Raw genomic sequence first — 26,651 nt, 5'->3', positions numbered from 1 at the left:
ACCATTCAACCACTGCGTTAGCCAGAATAACACACAGTGCAACAAACATGAGGTGCCCAGCTTTTATCTTGATCTACAATTTGACAGTCAAAGTAATACTTGTAAGCAAGGCATACTCGCTTTGTCAGAGTCTTGCGCTGATCATAAGTAGTGTATTTGCCACAAATTTAGCAGAAATTGTCCGGATCGTTAATACATTTGCGTCTATCCATCTTGCCTTATATACTTACTGCAGACATCAGCCAATAGACCTGTCTGAGCGCGTCCGGACAGGTCCGGGCATGTCCGTTTGAATATTTCCAATATATAATGCATTAATATTATAAGTGAATAGGCTTTGCATGTATAACGTAAAATCTAGATGTGTCAGGCAAATTCGGAGTTCATATTTGGAATCGGCGGGTTCAATTTAGTATAAATCACATGTTTTTCTCTCAGTAGCAAAATCATTGTTACATATAATCACTGGTCTAGAATAACCTCCAAAAAATTGTTTAGTAGACTTGATAAAAACTTTAATTACCCTTTATAATGTCTACCAAACAGTCATATATCAAAGTGCAAAACAATAGTAATAATCATAATGATAAAATGGCACTTAGCTTGGGGCACACAGCAAAATGACTTGACCGTATATAATTTTAATGGTACCACAGGATCAAAGGAGAACCAAATCTTCAAACTTATTTCAGGCAATAATACCCATTCGCTAAGTAGCATATAGATTGAATGTATTGTAACCAGGTACCTCTAAATGCAGCCAAGGATAGAACAATCTCCTCCAGCCACGGGCTCCCGGTACAGTCAAGAAATAAATGTCCACCAGCAACTTCAATCTTAAGGCCTTTATTCCATGCAGGTTTCTAGTAGACCTGATACACAGTTCCAACAGCAGCATTCACCTTCAATCTTAAGCACATGTAAGCCACCTGAAAGTGTGTGGCAAATAGTCCCCTTTAAGCAGTAGGCTATCAGCACATATCAGGATTCAATACAGGCTCATAGTCAGCTCCAGTCTGGGCTCTTTATCCAGTGCACAATAACCAGTAGTTCAATTCCAAATAGAAGCAATTCATTCAATTCATCATCACAGTCAAATCACAAAGCAGCAGTTTCTACCTTCTACTTTCTTTACCTTCAGGAGAGTTCAATACTTTAGGGACTCCTCATACCCAAGGGATTTCACCCTGCATGAGCTTCACTGGTAAATTCAATACTTTAGGGACCTCCCTTACCCAAGGATTTTCAGCCTGCAAATACTTTTGGGACTTCCTCACAAGGGATTTCAGCCTGCTTCAGTACTTTAGGGACCTCTCTTACCCAAAGGGTTTTCAGCCTGCAACTGCTTCTCTCTTCTCTCCTGTGGGACTCCTTCCCACCTGCCTAATCAATCCCTGGCTTCTGCTCTTACAACCAATCATTCTCCTTCCATTAGCTTCCCCCACACCCATACCAGCTGAGTTAAGCATTAGACTAATGATGAGCTCCTGCGCACAGGGTTTCCTAACTCGCTTTCCCCCTAGTGGCAGCCCATCTACATGTCCTGCCAGCTTACACCCATGTCTTCCCCCATTGCAGCTAGGAGTCCAGTCCGGGTTCTTCATTTCACTCCCTGACTTCTTGCCTGCAATGCCTTCTGGGACTTGTATTTCAAACTGACACTGCTTTAACCCAACTATCCTAGATGTGACGTTATCACAGTATGCATTGAGCAAACTTTATTTATTTATTTATTTATAGCATTGTCAATAGTTAGTTAGTCCCATTTGCAGGGTTACAATTAGATTATGGAACTATGAGTTATGTTGGTATCTCAAAGTCAAATATAAAATTATTTCATACATTGCAAAGCATGGCAATTTGGCTGTTAGGTGGGGTATGTAAATATGATCATATTATGCCATTTTATAAATATTATTACTGGCTACCAATCTCTTTTAGGATTAGTGTTAAAATATTGAAAATAGCCCATAGTGCTTTTTATAAACAGCAACCTTCATATTTAAGTTCACTAGTTAATATAAGAACTTAAGAACAGCCATACTGGGTCAGACCAATGGTCCAACTAGTTATTTCTTATACACCAGCAAGTTTATTGAGGCCCTCGCAAGATAATAGGATGATCATGCCTCATCATACAGGAGCATCTAGTGTTTGAACTAGGAAAACAGCTTTCTTTTGGTTAGCAATGTTCCTTTAGAATAATTTGACAAAATCATTACGTGGCAAGGCAGACCCAAAAAGGTTTAAAATGTTTTATAAAAACTCACTGTTGTATACAGGTATTTGAGGAAATATAGTAGGTACTTTGAAGATGCAGTAACATAAGATGGACTATACCCAGAAACAGGTAGTGTGCATGTTCTTGTGTGTATGTGAGTGTGGGATAGGCTTTTCTATAAAATATGGAGTTTTGAGTTATCTGCAGCAGGGCCCATAGGAATAAAATGGACCCTGCTGCAGATAACTCAAGCTAATCTTTAGTAAAAGACCCACTGAATTGTAAACTGTTTTATTCTGAAAAGAAAAGCAGGATATCAAATTTAATAAAACATTTTGGAAAATCCCACGTTAAGCTGCATTATCTGCAAATTTTAGCACTTAGGCCCCTCAAATAGTTTTATTTATCGCTTCTATTACAAACCTCAAAACACATAAACAACCTACCTCTTTTCCTCCTTACCCCTCAACATCCCTTTCTACAATATGCAATCCTTGTCATCTACTGTACCTCTCACTTTCAATGCATTCAGTCCCCCTACTTATCCAACCAGCAGGTTGCAGAGCTCTCAGCCAACTTCTTCCTGAGAAGTTCCATTCTCACCCCGGCCATCAAGCTACTTCAACATAGTAACATAGTAGATGACGGCAGAAAAAGACCTGCACGGTCCATCTAGTCTGCCCAACAAGATAAACTCATACTGTATGTGCTACTTCTTGTGTATACCTTACCTTGATTTGTTTCTGCCATTTTCAGGGCACAGACCGTAGAAGTCTTGCCCAGCACTAGCCCCGTCTCCCAAACACCAGCCCCGCCTCCCAATCTCGGCTAAGCTTCTGAGGATCCATTCCTTCTGAACATAGCCTGCAGAATAGCCAAGACTTCACTAATCTTCTGAGCCACAGTCTGAAAATTTGCATAGGTCCCCTGGTAAAGCATTCCAGCACACAGGAGACAATATAGAAAAAAACTCTTCACCTAGGGGCCCATTTACAAAGGCGCACTGAAAAATGGCCTGCGGTAGTGTAGACGCGTGTTCTGGGCGCACGCAGAATCATTTTTCAGCACATGTGTAAAAAATGTCTTTTTAAAAATTTTTGATGAAAATTGGCATGCGGCAAAATGAAAATTTTGGGTCTGAGACCTTACCGTCAGCCATTGACCTAGCATTAAGGTCTCATGTGATAATCGGGCGGTAATGGTCTATGTGCATAAAATGCCGATTACCGCCTGCGCGCAGAAAAAATAAAAATATTTTCAGGCACGCGTAGCAGACGCCCATCAAAAATGAAATTACCACAAGGGCCACGCGGTAGCCGGGTGGTAACTCAAAATTGACGCACTTTGGGTGCACGTAGGCACCTACGCGGCTTAGTAAAAGGGCCCCCTGATTCTCTCCAAGCAGACCTGAGTTACACCCAGGACCTTAAACTAGTGATTCCTAAATCTGTCCTGGGGGAATCCAAGCCAGTCAGGTTTTCAGGATATCTGAAATGAATATTTGTGAGACAGATTTCATGCATTGCTTCCGCTGCATGCAAATTTCTCTCATACATATATATTTTTAATATATTGAAAACCCAACTGGCTGGAGATACTTAAATGTTAGTCTGTTCACCACTTTTAAGGCAACAACCAGCATCTTAAACTTTTATCTTGCTAGACACCAATAACTGATGTGATGTTTTCATAACAGGGGAAACTTAATGGTGTTTTCAGATTAGTCACAAAATATTAAATGTAGAGATATGTAGCTCTTACTTTTGCATGCAGAGTTGATAAAAATTATAAAAATAAATATTATTCCTGAGTTTATTCCTGTTCCGTACCTGTTGTTATAAATCTGCCAATTTTCTACTGTATGGTTTTTACACCAAGAGCATTCGGCCTAGTAACGTTTTTAACATTCTCTATTCTCCCAAAAGCCAAAGTGCCATACTGCCCTGTACTCTGTGAACTGGTCTCAGACATTTCAATGTTCAATGAACCCAACTATGTCTGCACCTGAGCAACCTGTCAGAGCTGGGTCAAAGTACTATATGACTCTCATAGAGTCAATTCCTGTTTCAAAGCAGACATAAGTAATATATTTCTCCATAGCCTTTGTTTTCTTTCCTTGTGCAAGACATGATTTTTTATTCCATCATGGTACATCATCTGTATAAATAAGAACATAAGTATTGCCATACTGGGACAGACCAAGAGGGGCATAATCGAACGGGGCGCCCAAGATTTCCTGAGGGCGTCCTCGCAGGACATTCTTGCAAAGGGGCGGGGAAACCCATATTGTCGAAACAAGATGGGCGGCCATCTTGTTTTGATAATACGGTCGGGGACGCCCAAATCTCAACATTTAGGTCGACCTTAGAGATGGCCATCCCCGGTTTTCAGCGATAATGGAAACCGAGGACACCCATCTCAGAAACGACCAAATCCAAGCCATTTGGTCATGGGAGGAGCCAGCATTCGTAGTGCACTGGTCCCCCTCACATGCCAGGACACCAACAGGGCATCCTAGGGGGCTTTGCAGTGGACTTCAGAAATTGCTCCCAGATGCACAGCTCCCTTACCTTGGCTGCTGAGCCCCCAAAACCCACTCCCCACAACTGTACACCACTACCATAGCCCTTAGGGATGAAGGGGGGCACCTACATGTGGGTACAGTGGGTTTGTGGTGGGTTTTGAAGGGCTCACATTTACCACCACAAGTGTAACAGGTAGGGGGGGATGGGCCTGGGTCCGCCTGCCTGAAGTGCACTGCACCCACTAAAACAGCTCCAGGGACCTACATACTGCTGTGATGGAGCTGGGTATGACATTTGAGGCTGGCATAGAGGCTAGCAAAAAATATTTTAAAAGTTTTTTTTAGGGTGGGAGGGGTTTGGTGACCACTGGGGGAGTAAGGGGAGGTCATCCCCGATTTCCTGTGGTGATCATCTGGTCAGTTCGAGCACGTTTTTGAGGCTTGGTCACAAGAAAAAATGGAACAAGTAAAGTCGGCCAAGTGCTCGTCAGGGCGCCCTTCTTTTTTCCATTATCGGCCGAGGACGCCCATGTGTTAAGCACGCCCCAGTCCTGCTATTGCTACGTTTCCGACACGCCCCTGTGAACTTTGGTCATCCCCGCGACGGAAAGCAGTTGAGGACACCCAAAATCAGCTTTTGATTATGCCGATTTGGGCAACCCTTGGAGAAGGACGCTCATCTTGCGATTTGTGTCAAAAGATGGGCGTCCTTCTCTTTCAAAAATAAGCCTGCAAAGGTCCATCGAGCCCAGCATCCTGTTTCCAACAGTGGCCAATCCAGGTCACAAATACCTGACAAGATCCCAAAAAAGTACAAAACATTTTATGCTTCTTATCCCAGAAATAAACAGTGGATTTTCCCCAAGTCCATTTTAATAATGGTCTATGGACTTTTCCTTTAGGAAGCCGTCCAAACCTTTTTAAACCCATGCTAAGCTAACCACCTTTACCCAGCGGCGTACCAAGGTCTGGGCGGTGGGGGTGGTCCGCCCCGGGTGCATGCTGATGGAGGGGTGCAGAGAGCAGAGAGGTTACTTCCTGTTCCGGGGCAGAGGGAGCAGGGAGCCAGCGGAGCCGAGAGCTGCACGGCTGCTCCCAGCAGCTAAGAATGCACCTGGGGGGGGGGGGGTGTCATTGCACCGGGGGGGGGGGGAGTGTCGTGCTGCACCTGGGGGGGGGGTGCGCATCGGTAATCCGCCCCAGGTGGCAGCCAACCTAGGATCGACACTGCCTTTACCACATTCTCTGGCAACGATTACTGTACCCGATTACTTTATCTGATTATCGTACCCGATTACTTTGGCCATTTACTGTATCCGATTACTGCACCCGATTATTGTACCCGATTACCGTACCCTGATTACTTTGGCCGATTACCATACCCAATTACTGTACCCAATTACTGTACCCGATTACCGTACCCTGATTACTGTACCCGATTACTTTGGCTGATCACTGTGTCATGATTACTGTAGCCTGATTACTGCACCCGATTACTGTACCCGATTACTTTGACCGATTACCATACCCGATTACTGTACCCTGATTACTGTACCCGATTACTTTGGCTGATCACTGTGTCATGATTACTGTAGCCTGATTACCGCACCCGATTACTGTACCCGATTACTTTGACCGATTACCATACCCGATTACTGTACCCTGATTACCGTACCCGATTACTGTAGCCTGATTACTGTACCCAATTACTTTGGCTGATCACTGTATCCTGATTAATGTAGCCTGATTACCGCACCAGATTACTGTACCCTGATTACCGTACCCTGATTACTTTGGCCGATTACCATACCCGATTACTGTACCCAATTACCATACCCTGATTACTGTACCCGATTACTTTGGCCATTTACTGTATCCGATTACTGCACCCGATTATTGTACCCAATTACTTTCGCTGATCACTGTATCCTGATTACTGTAGCCTGATTACCGCACCCGATTACTGAACCCGATTACTGTACCCGATTACCGTACCCTGATTAACGTACCCGAGTACTTTGACCGATTACCATACTCGATTACTGTACCCTGATTACTGTACCCGATTACTTTGGCTGATCACTGTATCCTGATTACTGTAGCCTGATTACCGTACCCTGATTACCGTACCCGATTACTTTGACAGATTACCATACCTGATTACTGTACCCTGATTACTGTATCATGATTACTGTATCCTGATTACTGTACCCGATTACTGTACCCGATTACCGTACCCTGATTACCGTACCCGATTACTTTGACAGATTACCATACCTGATTACTGTACCCTGATTACTGTATCATGATTACTGTAGCCTGATTACCGCACCCAATTACTGTACCCGATTACTTTGACCGATTACCATACCCTGATTACCATACCCGATTACCGAACCCTGATTACCGTACCCGATTACTGTACCCGATTACTTCGGCTGATCACTGTATCCTGATTACTGTAGCCTGATTACCGCGCCCGATTACTGTACTCGATTACCGTACCCTGATTACCATACCCGATTACTTTGACCGATTACCATATCCTGATTACCGTACCCGATTACCGTACCCTGATTACCGTACCTGATTACTGTACCCGATTACTTTGGCTGATCACTGTATCCTGATTACTGTAGCCTGATTACCACACCCAATTACTGTACCCAATTACTTTGACCGATTACCATACCTGATTACTGTACCCGATTACTGTAGCCTGATTACTGTATTATGATTACTGTAGCCTGATTACCGTACCCAATTACTGTACCCGATTACTTTGACCGATTACCGTACCCTGATTACCGTACCCGATTACTGTACCCGATTACTTCGGCTAATCACTGTATCCTGATTACTGTAGCCTGATTACCGCACCCAATTACTGTACCCGATTACTGTACCCGATTACCATACCCTGATTACCGTACCCGATTACTTTGACCGATTACCATACCCGATTACTGTACCCTGATTACTGTACTCGATTACTTTGGCTGATCACTGTATCCTGATTACTGTAGCCTGATTACCGCACCCGATTACTGTACCCGATTACTGTACCCAATTACCGTACCCTGATTACCGTACCCGATTACTTTGACCGATTACCATACCCGATTACTGTACCCTGATTACTGTACCCGATTACTTTGGCTGATCACTGTATCCTGATTACTGTAGCCTGATAACCGCACCCAATTACTGTACCCGATTACTGTACCCGATTACCGTACCCTGATTACCGTACCCGATTACTTTGACCGATTACCATACCCGATTACCGTACCCTGATTACTGTATCATGATTACTGTAGCCTGATTACCGCACCCAATTACTGTACCCGATTACTTCGGCTGATCACTGTATCCTGATTACTGTAGCCTGATCACCGCGCCCGATTACTGTACTCGATTACCGTACCCTGATTACCGTACCCGATTACTTTGACCGATTACCATACCCGATTACTGTACCCTGATTACTGTATCATGATTACTGTAGCCTGATTACCGCACCCAATTACTGTACCCGATTACTTTGACCGATTACCATACCCTGATTACCGTACCCAATTACCGTACCCTGATTACCGTACCCGATTACTGTACCCGATTACTTCGGCTGATCACTGTATATGATTACTGTAGCCTGATTACCGCACCCAATTACTGTACCCAATTACTTTGACCGATTACCATACCCGATTACTGTACCCGATTACTGTACCCTGATTACTGTATCATGATTACTGTAGCCTGATTACCGCACCCAATTACTGTACCCGATTACTTTGACCGATTACCATACCCTGATTACCGTACCCGATTACCGTACCCTGATTACCGTACCAGATTACTGTAACCCGATTACTTCGGTTGATCACTGTATTCTGATTACTGGAGCCTGATTAGCGCACCCAATTACTTTGACCGATTACCATACCCGATTACTGTACCCGATTACCACACCCTGATTACCGTACCCGATTACTTTGACCGATTACCATACCCAATTACTGTACCCTGATTACTGTACCCAATTACTTTGGCTGATCACTGTATCCTGATTACTGTAGCCTGATTACCGCACCCAATTACTGTACCCGATTACTTTGACCGATTACCGTACCCTGATTACCGTACCCGATTACTGTACCCGATTACTTCGGCTAATCACTGTATCCTGATTACTGTAGCCTGATTACCGCACCCAATTACTGTACCCGATTACTGTACCCGATTACCATACCCTGATTACCGTACCCGATTACTTTGACCGATTACCATACCCGATTACTGTACCCTGATTACTGTACTCGATTACTTTGGCTGATCACTGTATCCTGATTACTGTAGCCTGATTACCGCACCCGATTACTGTACCCGATTACTGTACCCGATTACCGTACCCTGATTACCGTACCCGATTACTTTGACCGATTACCATACCCGATTACTGTACCCTGATTACTGTACCCGATTACTTTGGCTGATCACTGTATCCTGATTACTGTAGCCTGATAACCGCACCCAATTACTGTACCCGATTACTGTACCCGATTACCGTACCCTGATTACCGTACCCGATTACTTTGACCGATTACCATACCCGATTACCGTACCCTGATTACTGTATCATGATTACTGTAGCCTGATTACCGCACCCAATTACTGTACCCGATTACTTCGGCTGATCACTGTATCCTGATTACTGTAGCCTGATCACCGCGCCCGATTACTGTACTCGATTACCGTACCCTGATTACCGTACCCGATTACTTTGACCGATTACCATACCCGATTACTGTACCCTGATTACTGTATCATGATTACTGTAGCCTGATTACCGCACCCAATTACTGTACCCGATTACTTTGACCGATTACCATACCCTGATTACCGTACCCAATTACCGTACCCTGATTACCGTACCCGATTACTGTACCCGATTACTTCGGCTGATCACTGTATATGATTACTGTAGCCTGATTACCGCACCCAATTACTGTACCCGATTACTTTGACCGATTACCATACCCTGATTACCGTACCCGATTACCGTACCCTGATTACCGTACCAGATTACTGTAACCCGATTACTTCGGTTGATCACTGTATTCTGATTACTGGAGCCTGATTAGCGCACCCAATTACTTTGACCGATTACCATACCCGATTACTGTACCCGATTACCACACCCTGATTACCGTACCCGATTACTTTGACCGATTACCATACCCAATTACTGTACCCTGATTACTGTACCCAATTACTTTGGCTGATCACTGTATCCTGATTACTGTAGCCTGATTACCGCACCCAATTACTGTACCCGATTACTTTGACCGATTACCGTACCCTGATTACCGTACCCGATTACTGTACCCGATTACTTCGGCTAATCACTGTATCCTGATTACTGTAGCCTGATTACCGCACCCAATTACTGTACCCGATTACTGTACCCGATTACCATACCCTGATTACCGTACCCGATTACTTTGACCGATTACCATACCCGATTACTGTACCCTGATTACTGTACTCGATTACTTTGGCTGATCACTGTATCCTGATTACTGTAGCCTGATTACCGCACCCGATTACTGTACCCGATTACTGTACCCGATTACCGTACCCTGATTACCGTACCCGATTACTTTGACCGATTACCATACCCGATTACTGTACCCTGATTACTGTACCCGATTACTTTGGCTGATCACTGTATCCTGATTACTTCGGCTAATCACTGTATCCTGATTACTGTAGCCTGATTACCGCACCCAATTACTGTACCCGATTACTGTACCCGATTACCATACCCTGATTACCGTACCCGATTACTTTGACCGATTACCATACCCGATTACTGTACCCTGATTACTGTACTCGATTACTTTGGCTGATCACTGTATCCTGATTACTGTAGCCTGATTACCGCACCCGATTACTGTACCCGATTACTGTACCCAATTACCGTACCCTGATTACCGTACCCGATTACTTTGACCGATTACCATACCCGATTACTGTACCCTGATTACTGTACCCGATTACTTTGGCTGATCACTGTATCCTGATTACTGTAGCCTGATAACCGCACCCAATTACTGTACCCGATTACTGTACCCGATTACCGTACCCTGATTACCGTACCCGATTACTTTGACCGATTACCATACCCGATTACCGTACCCTGATTACTGTATCATGATTACTGTAGCCTGATTACCGCACCCAATTACTGTACCCGATTACTTCGGCTGATCACTGTATCCTGATTACTGTAGCCTGATCACCGCGCCCGATTACTGTACTCGATTACCGTACCCTGATTACCGTACCCGATTACTTTGACCGATTACCATACCCGATTACTGTACCCTGATTACTGTATCATGATTACTGTAGCCTGATTACCGCACCCAATTACTGTACCCGATTACTTTGACCGATTACCATACCCTGATTACCGTACCCAATTACCGTACCCTGATTACCGTACCCGATTACTGTACCCGATTACTTCGGCTGATCACTGTATATGATTACTGTAGCCTGATTACCGCACCCAATTACTGTACCCAATTACTTTGACCGATTACCATACCCGATTACTGTACCCGATTACTGTACCCTGATTACTGTATCATGATTACTGTAGCCTGATTACCGCACCCAATTACTGTACCCGATTACTTTGACCGATTACCATACCCTGATTACCGTACCCGATTACCGTACCCTGATTACCGTACCAGATTACTGTAACCCGATTACTTCGGTTGATCACTGTATTCTGATTACTGGAGCCTGATTAGCGCACCCAATTACTTTGACCGATTACCATACCCGATTACTGTACCCGATTACCACACCCTGATTACCGTACCCGATTACTTTGACCGATTACCATACCCAATTACTGTACCCTGATTACTGTACCCAATTACTTTGGCTGATCACTGTATCCTGATTACTGTAGCCTGATTACCGCACCCAATTACTGTACCCGATTACTTTGACCGATTACCGTACCCTGATTACCGTACCCGATTACTGTACCCGATTACTTCGGCTAATCACTGTATCCTGATTACTGTAGCCTGATTACCGCACCCAATTACTGTACCCGATTACTGTACCCGATTACCATACCCTGATTACCGTACCCGATTACTTTGACCGATTACCATACCCGATTACTGTACCCTGATTACTGTACTCGATTACTTTGGCTGATCACTGTATCCTGATTACTGTAGCCTGATTACCGCACCCGATTACTGTACCCGATTACTGTACCCGATTACCGTACCCTGATTACCGTACCCGATTACTTTGACCGATTACCATACCCGATTACTGTACCCTGATTACTGTACCCGATTACTTTGGCTGATCACTGTATCCTGATTACTGTAGCCTGATAACCGCACCCAATTACTGTACCCGATTACTGTACCCGATTACCGTACCCTGATTACCGTACCCGATTACTTTGACCGATTACCATACCCGATTACCGTACCCTGATTACTGTATCATGATTACTGTAGCCTGATTACCGCACCCAATTACTGTACCCGATTACTTCGGCTGATCACTGTATCCTGATTACTGTAGCCTGATCACCGCGCCCGATTACTGTACTCGATTACCGTACCCTGATTACCGTACCCGATTACTTTGACCGATTACCATACCCGATTACTGTACCCTGATTACTGTATCATGATTACTGTAGCCTGATTACCGCACCCAATTACTGTACCCGATTACTTTGACCGATTACCATACCCTGATTACCGTACCCAATTACCGTACCCTGATTACCGTACCCGATTACTGTACCCGATTACTTCGGCTGATCACTGTATATGATTACTGTAGCCTGATTACCGCACCCAATTACTGTACCCAATTACTTTGACCGATTACCATACCCGATTACTGTACCCGATTACTGTACCCTGATTACTGTATCATGATTACTGTAGCCTGATTACCGCACCCAATTACTGTACCCGATTACTTTGACCGATTACCATACCCTGATTACCGTACCCGATTACCGTACCCTGATTACCGTACCAGATTACTGTAACCCGATTACTTCGGTTGATCACTGTATTCTGATTACTGGAGCCTGATTAGCGCACCCAATTACTTTGACCGATTACCATACCCGATTACTGTACCCGATTACCACACCCTGATTACCGTACCCGATTACTTTGACCGATTACCATACCCAATTACTGTACCCTGATTACTGTACCCAATTACTTTGGCTGATCACTGTATCCTGATTACTGTAGCCTGATTACCGCACCCAATTACTGTACCCGATTACTTTGACCGATTACCGTACCCTGATTACCGTACCCGATTACTGTACCCGATTACTTCGGCTAATCACTGTATCCTGATTACTGTAGCCTGATTACCGCACCCAATTACTGTACCCGATTACTGTACCCGATTACCATACCCTGATTACCGTACCCGATTACTTTGACCGATTACCATACCCGATTACTGTACCCTGATTACTGTACTCGATTACTTTGGCTGATCACTGTATCCTGATTACTGTAGCCTGATTACCGCACCCGATTACTGTACCCGATTACTGTACCCGATTACCGTACCCTGATTACCGTACCCGATTACTTTGACCGATTACCATACCCGATTACTGTACCCTGATTACTGTACCCGATTACTTTGGCTGATCACTGTATCCTGATTACTGTAGCCTGATAACCGCACCCAATTACTGTACCCGATTACTGTACCCGATTACCGTACCCTGATTACCGTACCCGATTACTTTGACCGATTACCATACCCGATTACCGTACCCTGATTACTGTATCATGATTACTGTAGCCTGATTACCGCACCCAATTACTGTACCCGATTACTTCGGCTGATCACTGTATCCTGATTACTGTAGCCTGATTACCGCGCCCGATTACTGTACTCGATTACCGTACCCTGATTACCGTACCCGATTACTTTGACCGATTACCATACCCGATTACTGTACCCTGATTACTGTATCATGATTACTGTAGCCTGATTACCGCACCCAATTACTGTACCCGATTACTTTGACCGATTACCATACCCTGATTACCGTACCCGATTACCGTACCCTGATTACCGTACCAGATTACTGTACCCGATTACTTCGGTTGATCACTGTATTCTGATTACTGGAGCCTGATTAGCGCACCCAATTACTGTACCCGATTACTTTGACCGATTACCATACCCGATTACTGTACCCGATTACCACACCCTGATTACCGTACCCGATTACTTTGACCGATTACCATACCCAATTACTGTACCCTGATTACTGTACCCAATTACTTTGGCTGATCACTGTATCCTGATTAATGTAGCCTGATTACCGCACCAGATTACTGTACCCTGATTACTTTGGCCGATTACCATACCCGATTACTTTGGCTGATCACTGTATCCTGATTACTGTAGCCTGATTACCGCACCCGATTACTGTACCCTGATTACCTTACCCTGATTACCTTACCCTGATTACTTTGGCCGATTACCATACCCGATTACTGTACCCGATTACCATACCCTGATTACCGTACCCAATTACTTTGGCCATTTACTGTATCCGATTACTGTACCCTGATTACTGTACCTGATTACTTTGGCTGATCACTGTATCATGATTACTGTAGCCTGATTACCGCACCCAATTACTGTACCTGATTACTTTTGCTGATTACCATACCCGATTACTGTACCCTGATTACTGTACCCGATTACTTTGGATGATCACTGTATCCTGATTACTGTAGCCTGATTACCGCACCCAATTACTGTACCCGATTACTGTACCCGATCCTCGTACCCTGATTACCGTACTCGATTACTTTGACCGATTACCATACCCGATTACTGTACCCGATTACCATACTCTGATTACCGTACCCAATTACTTTGGCCATTTACTGTATCCGATTACTGTACCCTGATTACTGTACCTGATTACTTTGGCTGATCACTGTATCATGATTACTGTAGCCTGATTACCGCACCCAATTACTGTACCCGATTACTTTGACCGATTACCATACCCTGATTACCGTACCCGATTACTGTACCCGATTACTTCGGCTGATCACTGTATCCTGATTACTGTAGCCTGATTACCATGCCCGATTACTGTACTCGATTACCGTACCCTGATTACTGTACCCGATTACTTTGACCGATTACCATACCCGATTACTGTACCCTGATTACTGTATCATGATTACTGTAGCCTGATTACCGCACCCAATTACTGTACCCGATTACTTTGACCGATTACCATAGCCTGATTACTGTACCCGATTACTGTTCCCGATTACCGTACCCTGATTACCGTACCTGATTACTGTACCCAATTACTTCGGCTGATCACTGTATCCTGATTACTGTAGCCTGATTACCGCACCCAATTACTGTACCCGATTACTTTGACCGATTACCATATCCGATTACTGTACCCGATTACCATACCCTGATTACCGTACCCGATTACTTTGACCGATTACCATACCCGATTACTGTACCCTGATTACTGTACCCGATTACTTTGGCTGTATCCTGATTACTGTAGCCTGATTACCACACCCAATTACTGTACCCTGATTACCGTACCCGATTACTTCCACCGATTACCGTACCCGATTACTGTACCCTGATTACTGTACCCGATTACTTTGGCTGATCACTGTATCCTGATTACTGTACCCGATTACCTTACCCTGATTACCGTACCCGATTACTTTGGCCATTTACTGCACCTGATTATTGTACCCGATTACTGTACCCTGATTACTTTGGCCGATTACCATACCCAATTACTGTACCTGATTACTTTGGCTGAATACCGTTCCCTGATTACTGTACCCTGATTACTGTACCCTGATTACCATTCCCTGATTACTGTAGCCTGATTACCGCACCCGATTACTGTACCCTGATTACCTTACCCTGATTACCATACCCGATTACTTTGGCCATTTACTGTATCCGATTACTGCACCCGATTATTGTACCCGATTACTGTACCCTGATTACTTTGGCTGATTACCGTTCCCTGATTACTGTACCCTGATTACTGTACCCGATTACTTTGGCTGTATCCTGATTACTGTAGCCTGATTACCACACCCAATTACTGTACCCTGATTACCGTACCCGATTACTTTCACCGATTACCGTACCCGATTACTGTACCCTGATTACTGTACCCGATTACTTTGGCTGATCACTGTATCCTGATTACTGTAGCCTGATTACCGCACCCGATTACTGTACCCGATTACCTTACCCTGATTACCGTACCCGATTACTTTGGCCATTTACTGCACCTGATTATTGTACCCGATTACTGTACCCTGATTACTTTGGCCGATTACCATACCCAATTACTGTACCTGATTACTTTGGCTGAATACCGTTCCCTAATTACTGTACCCTGATTACTGTACCCGATTACTTTGGCTGATCACTGTATCCTGATTACTGTACCTGTTTACTGTACCCGATTACTTTGGCTGATTATGTTCCCTGATTACCATTCCCTGATTACTGTACCCTGATTACCGCACCCGATTAGTGTACCTGATTACGTTGACCGATTACCGTACCCTGATTATCGTACCCTGATTACCGTACCAGATTACTTTGGCCGATTACCGTACCAGTTTACTGTACCCAATTACTTTGGCTGATTACGTTCCCTGATTACCGTTCCTGATTACTGTACCCTGATTACCGCACCCGATTAGTGTACCTGATTACGTTGACCGATTACCGTACCCTGATTACCATACCCTGATTACTGTACCCTGATTACCATACCCAATCACTTTGGCTGATTACCGTCTACTGTACCCGATTACTTTGGCCGATTACCGTACCCGATTACTTTAGCTGATCACTGTATCCTGATTATCATACCCGATTACCGTACCCGATTACTGTACCCGATTACCATACCCTGATTACCGTTCCCTGATTTCTGTACCCGATTTACTACTTTGTAGCTTCATTGCATGCCTCCTAGTCCTTTTGGAAAGGTTAAACAGATGCTTCATGTCTACCCGTTCCATATTATTAGAGTTCGAGGATTCATTCCATGACAAAACAACAAGATCTACATATTTTGTAAGGTTTTATGCCATTTCTTCTTTTTCTGTTTGAAGCTTGTTTCTTGCTAGTTTTTGCTTTAGATTTGCTGCATGCAAGAACGCTAGTGCTGGTAGGTCAGGGAATATTTCTTCGAATGATTCATCCCTCAATAGCAGAGGCTATAGGTCTCTAATGAGTTTCTAGCTTGTGGTTGTTTGTTACTGCTAGGGGTACCTGTTTTGTGGTTTTCCTCTGAACAGTAATTTCATAACAAAAATGTACAAATGTATCATATTTATAAGGCACATTTAAGTTTTGAGCAAGAAAACCAGTCTGTGACTGCACTCTTTTGAAATACTGTAGCACATTCTTTTGCTCAGAAGATTACAATTTTTGTACTTTGAAGAACGGAGGAAAAATTCCACAGGAAAAACATTTTGTGTTGAGTAAAGAGCAATGCCCATGTCTGAAATGTAGCATTATTTCTGTCAAGCAGGATAATAAAGTCCATGTATATAATTTAGGGGTCATTTTACCAAGCTGTGGTAAAAAGGGTCCTGCGGTAGCAGTGGGGGTCATTTTTGCCGCACATCAGGGCCCTATTTATAACAGTGGGTAAAAAGCCCCTAAAAAAGGCATGGCCATGCGGTAAGATTATTCTTACAGCATGGCCATGTGGGGAGGGAGCACTTACCGCCACCCATGGAGGTGGAGGTAAGGGGTCCCACAGTAACCCAGTGGTAACCAGGCAGCCCCAATTACTGCCAGGTTAGCGCTGTGCTAGAAATTATGGAGGTATTTTTCATAGCCCTGGAAATGGTACATACTCGAGGCGGAACTACTATCGGCAGCCGCATTGGACCGGTGGTAGTTCCTTCTTGACATGTGGCAACCTTTAGTAAAAGGAGCCCTAAATGCATTGAAGAAGATGCACCAGAGCTTGAATACAAAAAAACTCCCAATCTCATCTACTGCCACACTCTTGGTCTAGTACATCTCTACTCCTGCACCATGCTCTGTGGAATAGATTAATATCTTAATAATGTCTAAAAGCAGCATTTTGTTTCTCCCTCTCCTCTATTCTGATCTTTCCTTTAAGCTTCTTTTTGAACCCTAGGCTGGCAGACAGCATAAGTACATAAGTGTTGCCATACTGGGACAGACCGAAGGTCCATCAAGCCTAGCATCCTGTTTCCAACATTAGCTAATCCAGGTTACAAGTACCTGGCAAGATCCCAAAACCGGAAAATCCAGTGCTTATTTCTAGGATAAGCAGCATAAAATGTATTGTACTAAGTCCATCTTAATAATGGCTTACTGTCTTTTCTTTTAGGAAGCTATCCAAACCTTTTTAAAATCCTGCTAAGTTAACTGCTTTTACCAAATTCTCTGGCAACAAATTCCAGAGTTTAATTACACATTGAGTGAAGAAATATTTTCTCCGATTTGTTTTAAATTTACTACTTAGTAGCTTCATTTCATGCCCCTTAGTCCTAGTATTTTTGGAAAGAGTAAACAAGCGATTCACGTCTACCCATTTTACTCCACTCATTATTTTATAGACCTCTATCATATCTCCCCTCAGCCATCTTTTCTCCAAGCTGAGGAGTCCTAGCCACTTTAGCCTTTCCTCATAGGGAAGTTGTCCCATCCCCTTTATCATTTTTCTCACCCTTCTCTGTACCTTTTCTAATTCCACTATATCTTTTTTGAGATACGGTAACCAGAATTGCACACAGTATTCAAGGTGCAGTCACACCATGGAGCAATACAAAGGCATTATAACATCCTCATTTTGTTTTCTATTCATTTCCTAATAATACATTCTATTTGCCAGGGCCGTGCCAAGGGTCTCTGGTGCCCCCCTGCAGACTACCAGTTGGCGCTGCCCCCCCCCCCCGCACCTGCCTGGCTCCAAGGCAGCGATTCCCCTCTCTCCCTGAGCCCTACCCTCCCACCCATCCATGCCCATCTGTCCCCTGCCCCCGCCATTCATCCCGATCAAGCAATTCCCCTCTCTCCCTTCCATGAACCCTGCCCTCCCATCTATGCTCCTCTCTCCCCTGCCCTCCCGCTCCCATGTAGGAACTGCCCACCCTCTTCTTCCCCCCAAGATCCCTTTCCTTTTTTTTTTCTTTTAAATTTACCTTCCTTCCTCCGGCAGCGCAGCGTCAGTGAAGGAGGCGGCGCTCCCAGTCCCAACGTCTCTAGCCTTCCATTGGTTCGCTCAGTGTTCCGCCTTCTTCTGACGTCAAGGATGACGTCAGAAGAAGGCGGGACACTGAGCGAACCAATGGAAGGCTAGAGACGTCGGGACTGGGAGCGCCGCCTCCTTCACTGACGCTGCACTGCCGGAGGAAGGTAAATTTAAAAGAAAAAAAAGGAAAGGGATCTTGGGGGGGAGAAGAGGGTGGGCAGTTCCTACATGGGAGCGGGAGGGGCAAGGTAAGCATGCAGCGGCGGTGCCCCCCAGAGAATGGCGCCCCCCTGCGGCGCTTACCCCGCTTACCGCATTGGCACGGCCCTGCTATTTGCTTTCGTAGCCGCTGCTTCACACTGAGCAGAGGGTTTCAATGTATCATCAAAGATGACGCCTAGATCCCTTTCCTGGTTGGCGACTCCTAATGTGGAACCCTGCATCACGTAACTATAGTTCGGGTTCCTCTTTCCCACATGCATCACTTTGCATTTGCTCACATTAAACATCATCTGGCATTTGGATGCCCAGTCTCGGAAGGTCCTCTTGTAATTTTTCACAATCCTCTTGTGATGTAACAACTTTGAATAACTTTGTGCTGTCAGTAAATTGATTTACCTCAATAGTTATTCCCATCTCTAGATAATTTATAATTATGTTAAAAAGTAGTGGTCCCAGCACAGACCCCTGGAGTAGTGGTCCCAGCACAGACCCCTGGGGAACCCACTATCTACCCTTTTCCATTCAGAATGCTGATCATTTAACCCTACTCTCTGTTTTCTATTTTTTAACTAGTTTTTAATCCACACTAGAACACTACCTCCTATTCCATAACTCTCCAATTTCCTCTGGAGTCTTTCAAGAGGTACTTTGTCAAATGCCTTTTAAAAATCCAGATACACAATATCAACCGACTCACCTTTATCCACGTTTGATCACCCCTTCAAAGAAATGTAGTAGATTGGTGAGGCAAGATTTCCTTTCAATAAATCCATGTTGACTGTGTCTCATTAGTCTATGGTTTTGAATGTGCCCTGTAATTTTATTCTTTATAATAGTCTCTACCATTTTGCCTGGCACTGACGTCAGTCTCGTCTATAATCCTAGCCATTACAGGATTATAGTTTCTGACATTATTTGTTGGATCTTATTTGATGATATTGTTATTTGTTTTGTATCTGTTATTTTGTTTATATTATTGTGAACTGCTTAGGTCAGTGGTTCCTAAACCTGGCCCTGGAGGCACCCCAGCCAATCAGGATTTCAAGATATTCACAATAAATATTGTCCCTTCCTCAAATCCATCATCCTGGCCAGCATTCTTCTCTCTCATAACCTCTGGTCTACCTCTCAGTTTCTCTTTCTTCCCCCAACTCAGTCTATTTTACTTTCCCTTCTCATGTTTCACTTGAAGGCTGCCATCTTCTTTCTCTTCCTTTCAGTCTATCCCCTCTGCAGTCTAATGTATTTCCTTCCCTCTTACTCTTCTTTTTCTCAAGATTGTCTTTTCTGTCTTAGCCTACCCAGCTGTTCCCCTTCTTCCCATAGCTTCCTCTCTTTCCATCTTTGTCCACAGACCCATATGTTAATCCCTGTAGCTATCGCTCCCTTCCCTTGGCAGTCTCTTAGTGTCTCTGCTTTTCTAACCAACGCAGCTTATCTCTATCCCCTAAACCCATGCATTCACCATGGGAAAGCAGTTTTGTTTACCTGTTTCTTGGGAGACCCCAATAAAAACATTTGTTGATTGTATGGCTATGCACTGGTAGACCTGTCAAATTATTATTATTGATAACTACATTCAGCATGTGTTGCTCTTATTGTCAAAATGATATGAAGACTCTAGTCAATCATGTCAATGTGTTTTACATATCAAACTTTCTTCATTGCCTTTTTTGCACCATATAGTTTGACTTTTGCATGAATATTCTGTAGATATTTTTACATTTTGTTTTGATGTTGCAGGGTGCCTCCCTTCCAAGAAACTAGAACTTATGTAAGGAAAGAAAGGAAGAAAGATGGCTGACCTCATAAATGTAAACCATGTGGATACATGACACAAGAAGAACTTTGTACCCCTCAACCTCTTCAACAACAACTTGTAACCGTGACTGTAAATATGTCTAGCATATAAAACAAGGTGTTTATTCTTGTTACAATTAAAAAATTTCTAAGGGCTCAATATTTACAACCACGTATCTGGATATCAGGTGCTACCATCTGGATAAGATACGTTGGCTACGGCTGTCCATGGATATTCAGTGGTACCATTTGGATAGTGCCACTGAATGTATTCAGTGGTACTATCTAGAGGTTGCCGCTGAATATTGCCACTGAATATTTCACAGATTCTTTTGGCACTAGGGCAGTCCATGGCTTATCCAGATAGGCCCAAATTCTGTATTTGGTGCTGAAAAACTGGTGCCAAAAAAAAAAAGAAACGCTGAGCAATATTCCATAAATGACACAAGGATTGATACCAACTGAAACTACTACTACTACTACTATTTGAGCGCTACAAAGTGTACGCAGCCTGGTATAAATCCCCGCACCTAAATTAGGCACGGATCAGCAGTACTCTGTAACACTGCGCGTAAATTCTTGGAATGCCCATGATCCGCCCATGACCCCTGGCACAGGAATTTATGTGCTCATCTTTATAGAATAGTATGTAGCAAGATGTGCACATAAAGTCTAATTATTGCCAAAGAGCAACGATAATGGACTATTAGTGTCCAATTATCAACATTAATTGGTTCATTAATTAACTTGTGCAGACAAATTGGGCACACGCCCAAATTTGCGCACAATTTTGTGCACCATATATAGAATCCGGGGGGGGGGTCGAGCTGATATTTAGTACTGCTATCCAGATGATTACCCAGCTATCTTAGGACAGAAAGAGGCTGAATATCACTGCTATCCAGATGTGGCTCTAGTCACTGCTCTGTCTGGATATTCCATGCCAGCCACTGACCAAATACTAATGCTGAATTTCTGGCTTTTCTTTTAACTGCCATGGCTGGCATTTAAGTAAAAAATGCTGGCTATGCCAGCTGAATCTTAATCTGTGATTTTCTGTGGTCTTTCTAATACAAAAGGAGAGTTTTCTGTTTGTTTTGAAGTAGAGAGTGAACTCTGGTGCAAAGAAATGCTCAAAAACATTGGTCTGGTGAAAACCATCCATCTAGGATATATGTTGTATCCTAGATGGATATCTGTTTCCTCAGATATCTTTCAATTAGTTCATTAGTTCAAATAGTCATTGGTTAGGAAAGAAATCAAGTAGCATAAGATGAGCCTTTCTGTTGACAGAATGCATTACATTATTCTTTTCTTTTGGATTCGCTGCAGATTTTAAGATGTAAACCAGACAATGTTTTTGTTCAGAAGTGTTTTGCTACAAAACAAACCCTTGAAACAGAAACCCATAGCTTCAATAGTCCTTTTTTCAAGAAACATGTCTAGCATGATGAAGAGTCTCTCTGGTTCCCATTTTTGAAAAACAGCTATACAAGACTCAGTCACGATGCTGGGTGAAAAAAGTGAACAGGAGAGTCTGCTGGCAAAAGTAAGCCAAGGCAAGATGGCCACTGGCTCACGACGCAAAAGGGAGTTTATGCCAGATGAGAAGAAAGATGCCATGTACTGGGAAAAACGGCGCAAAAACAATGAGGCAGCTAAGCGGTCACGAGAGAAGCGACGGTTAAATGACTTTGCCCTGGAGAGCAGGATGGTTGCACTCAGTGAGGAGAATAACTATCTGAAGGCTGAATTGTTGTCCTTGAAGCTCAGATTTGGGCTCATCACCTCAGCTGTCTATAACCAGCAGACTCAGTCCATCCAGAACTCTCTTGGATTTTACCTCACAGGCCACAAATCAAGTAAACTGGATTCTCCATTCCTCAGCCTGGAATCCTTCTGTCAGGATAGCTGCTATATTGGACCACAAACCTTTTCTCCCAAGATAGCTATCACAGACTCAACTGAGTTCATTTTCAAGGATCTTCCCAAGTCCAGAAAGTTCTTGTATACTGATAAAGAACTTGATGAAACACAGCTTCACCCAGCAACCAAATATAACCCTACTACCCACCAGCCAAAGAAGTATGAATCTGCTTTTAAACCTATTATCCATCCTCACTACTTTGATTGCCATTTTTTGGACAAATACCCCTACTGTTGTTCTTCATTGTATGATAAGAATATTCCTGGCACATCATCTGATATGATGCAAATGAGCAGACACAAATTCCCAAGCACAGCAAGCAGATCAAATGAGGAGGATGAATCAGTGCATCAAAGGTTCTTGCCCCTGTTCCAGTGTGGCCTGCCAGATTTCTGTGACGATGCTTCAGTGGTCAAAACCTCTTCAGCCTTGCCTCACAAACTCAGGATTAAGACTAAAACGTCTGGCCACATGGAAGACAACAAAGCTGGCAGTGAGGCGGCAGAGAAGGCATCCGCTGAAGAAGAGATCCACCATCAACCAAAGATGTAGAGAATTAGGAGGTAGATCTAGGCCGATTGTGTTACTAGTGGTAGGAAAACTTTCAGTAATAAATAAATACGAATTTGAACCTGTTCAGATTGAAATTAAGAATGGAACTTTAGTCTCTTCTCCAAAGCATGTTTGGCCTATTCAGATTAGAGGGTTGCACGGGGACAGAAATTTCACCCATCTCCACCCATCCCCACTGGAATCTACCCATCCCCACAAGTAATCTTCTCCATCCCCACCCGTCCCCTGTACAAAAATAACGTTTGTTAAAATAACCCAACTTAACAGTAGCTCATGTTGATAACTTCCCCTCTCAATGTTTATGGGGATTTCAATGTATCAACCATATCCATTAATTTTTAGTGTTATTATAATTGCTAAGCTAGCTTTGAAACACAAGGAAAGGATAGGTAGGCTGGCCTGGCACTACATTTCCACGGGAACCCTGCAGGGCCTGCATCCATCACAGGATTTCCACTAACCTTGTTCCCGTGCAGCTCTCTATTTCAGATGCTCTATGGAACAGTTTGTCCTTCACAAGCTACAGCAAGCATTTTAAATTAAAATGTGCTATGGGAGAATTTCATGAAGGCAAAAGATATAGAACATGAAATAGCTGTCCATTAGTTGTAGGTGTAATTTATTTTTACTGATCATGAGTGAGGCTAGAAGTTTTTATAACTGAATGTCAAAACTACAAGGTACTTATGGGATCTTTCTACCCTCTATGTGTACAGAGTAAGAATACTCCTGTCATGAAAATGACAACTAAACTCATTTTCTGTCTATGCCATACATAGCCTGCTCACATTAAAATAATTCCTCAGCACTGCCACTTCAGCCTCTTCTGTGTGTCACTGTCCAGGTGCCTTTGTGATGTCAGCTGCTTTCAGAGTGTGTGACTTTCAGGGCTGGCATTAGGGGGTGGCAAACAGGGCAATTGTCCTGGTCCCCCATACCAAAGGGGGCACCAAACCTGCCTAAAGCTGAAGGAGGCATAGGCTGAAGGCCAACTTTTGGGCCCTCTCACCAGTTTCTGCCCTGGGCCTCTTAAAGACATTGGTGACTTTGTGATGTCAGTGCTTACCATGACAGAATATCACCTGGTGCCCTGCTTGTGTGGCATAGTTGTATCTTGTTTTTGTGAGCCATGAACGAGGCAGCTTCCCTGGCTAAGCATAGTGCAAAAAAAAAAAAAAAACAACAACAGAGTTGATAATGAGATAAGATATCTTTCTGTGGCATGCAAGTTATACATGTAACATCTTTATCTAAAAAAGGGGGAAATTGCATAGCTCATCATTTTATAGAAAAGAAACACCAACAAAGGCTAAGAGTTCAAGGCTTTATTTATACTTTTATATTTATGGTAAGAGCATAGACCTTTGTCAGCAGGAGCCACCATTGGTTACTTTATGAAATCAGGGTTGACTAAAAGCATTGAGCTCAGCTGAGGAGCTGGGGATCCAGTGATGAGTGAAAGACACAATAGTAAGGGGCTCAGGCATTTAGGTATCAAAGGGTGTGATCCATGGGCCTCTTTATGTGTGTATGTGACTTATGCTGGTGCAAACTGACATATTTTTTTTCATACACACTCTTAATTCAAGAAAGTTTGGGACAGATAGAGACGGTAAAGGACAAAGGGTACAGTGATTTGGATTTAACTTGCTCAAAGCGAGTTACATTCAGGTACAATAGGTATCTTCCTACTCCTGGAGAGCTTGCAATCTAAGGGGTAGATATTCAAAGCGATTTAAATGGTCAGAAACAACCTTTGGCCGTTTAGATTGCTTGTCCAGGGCTAATTGGGCATATTCAGTATCACTTAACTGGACAGTGCTGCTGAAGATGTCCGGTTAGCACCTAAGTTAAAACCAGCTCTTTTATAGACATTCCTGGGGCAGAGTCGACACGTGGAGGGGCATAATCGATGGTTGAGGGGCGGAGCAAACCGTATTTTCAAAATACGGTTGGGGCCGGCTAAATCGATTGCCAGGTTTAGAGCAGGATCTCCAGGTTTACATGAGATGGTCGGCTTCGTTTTCCAGCCATAATGGAAACCGGGCCCGGCCATCTCAAACCTGGTGAAATGCAAGCCATTTGGTCGTGGGAGGAGCCAGCATTTCTAGTGCACTGGTCCCCTGACATGCCAGGACACCAACCGGGCACCCTAGGGGGCACTTCTAAATATTTAAAAAAAAATAACAAAAATAGGTGCCAGGAGAATAGCTCCCATACCTTGTGTGCTGATCCCCCCCAATTCCCTCCCAAAACCCACTCGCCACAACTCTACACCATTACCATAGCCCTAAGGGGTGAAGAGAGGCACCTACATGTGGGTACAGTGGGTTTTGGGGGGGGTTTGGAGGGCTCAATATTTATCACCACAACTGTAACAGGTGGGAGGGGGATGGGCCTGGGTCCACCTGCCTGAAGTGCACTGCACCCACTAAATACTGCTCCAGGGACCTGCATACTGCTATCAAGGAGCTGGGTATGACATTTCAGGCTGGCATACAGGCTGGAAAAAAAAAAAAATTTTGGGTGGGAGGGGGTTGGTGACCACTGGGGGAGTAAGGGGAGGTGATCCCCGCTTCCCTCTGGTGGTCATCTGGTCAATTGGGGCACTTTTTTGAGACTTGGTCCTAAAAATAAATGGACCAAGTCCAGCTGGCTGTTATGACCCGGTAGTAGTGAGCCCCTGTGCCCCGACTGAGCACGGCAGAGATGGAGTGACACCGCACTCGGTCAGGCAGCCAGACAACCCCTAGCTTCACCTGGGAAGCAACCACCGTTCACCGGGAATTGAGCTCCCAGCTGCAGGTAGCCACCAGGACTTCTGGAACCGGTGGGGTTGCACTGCCACTGACCAGAATAGCAAGAAACAGACACAGTCCAGAATCAGAACTCCAACAGGCAAAGAATAGACAATTCAGTCCAGGGTCAAGGCAGGCAGCAAACAAGCGTAATCCGAGAAGACTAGCCAAGGTCCGGTACACAGGAAATCAGGAACAGAAGACAGTCG

At 44.0% G+C, this 26,651-nt stretch overlaps 1 protein-coding gene across 2 annotated transcripts in view; it reads left to right on the top strand.

The window, feature by feature from the left end:
• LOC115480243 (nuclear factor interleukin-3-regulated protein-like) overlaps positions 1-23,834 on the top strand; it is a 74,490-nt gene extending 50,656 nt beyond the window's left edge. For both annotated transcript variants that reach the window (XM_030218776.1, XM_030218774.1), the window contains exons 2-3: positions 21,088-21,262; positions 22,477-23,834. In XM_030218776.1, the coding sequence (XP_030074636.1) occupies positions 22,652-23,623 (972 nt within the window). In that variant the 5' untranslated portion in view covers positions 21,088-21,262; positions 22,477-22,651 and the 3' untranslated portion in view covers positions 23,624-23,834. The remainder of the gene's footprint in view (positions 1-21,087; positions 21,263-22,476) is intronic.
• The last annotated feature ends 2,817 nt before the right edge of the window (positions 23,835-26,651 follow it).

The sequence above is a fragment of the Microcaecilia unicolor genome, chromosome 11 (assembly GCF_901765095.1).
Source record: "Microcaecilia unicolor chromosome 11, aMicUni1.1, whole genome shotgun sequence".
Lineage (NCBI taxonomy): Eukaryota > Metazoa > Chordata > Amphibia > Gymnophiona > Siphonopidae > Microcaecilia > Microcaecilia unicolor.
Note: the sequence above shows the minus strand (reverse complement) of the source record. Positions and strands in the feature narration are given on the sequence as shown.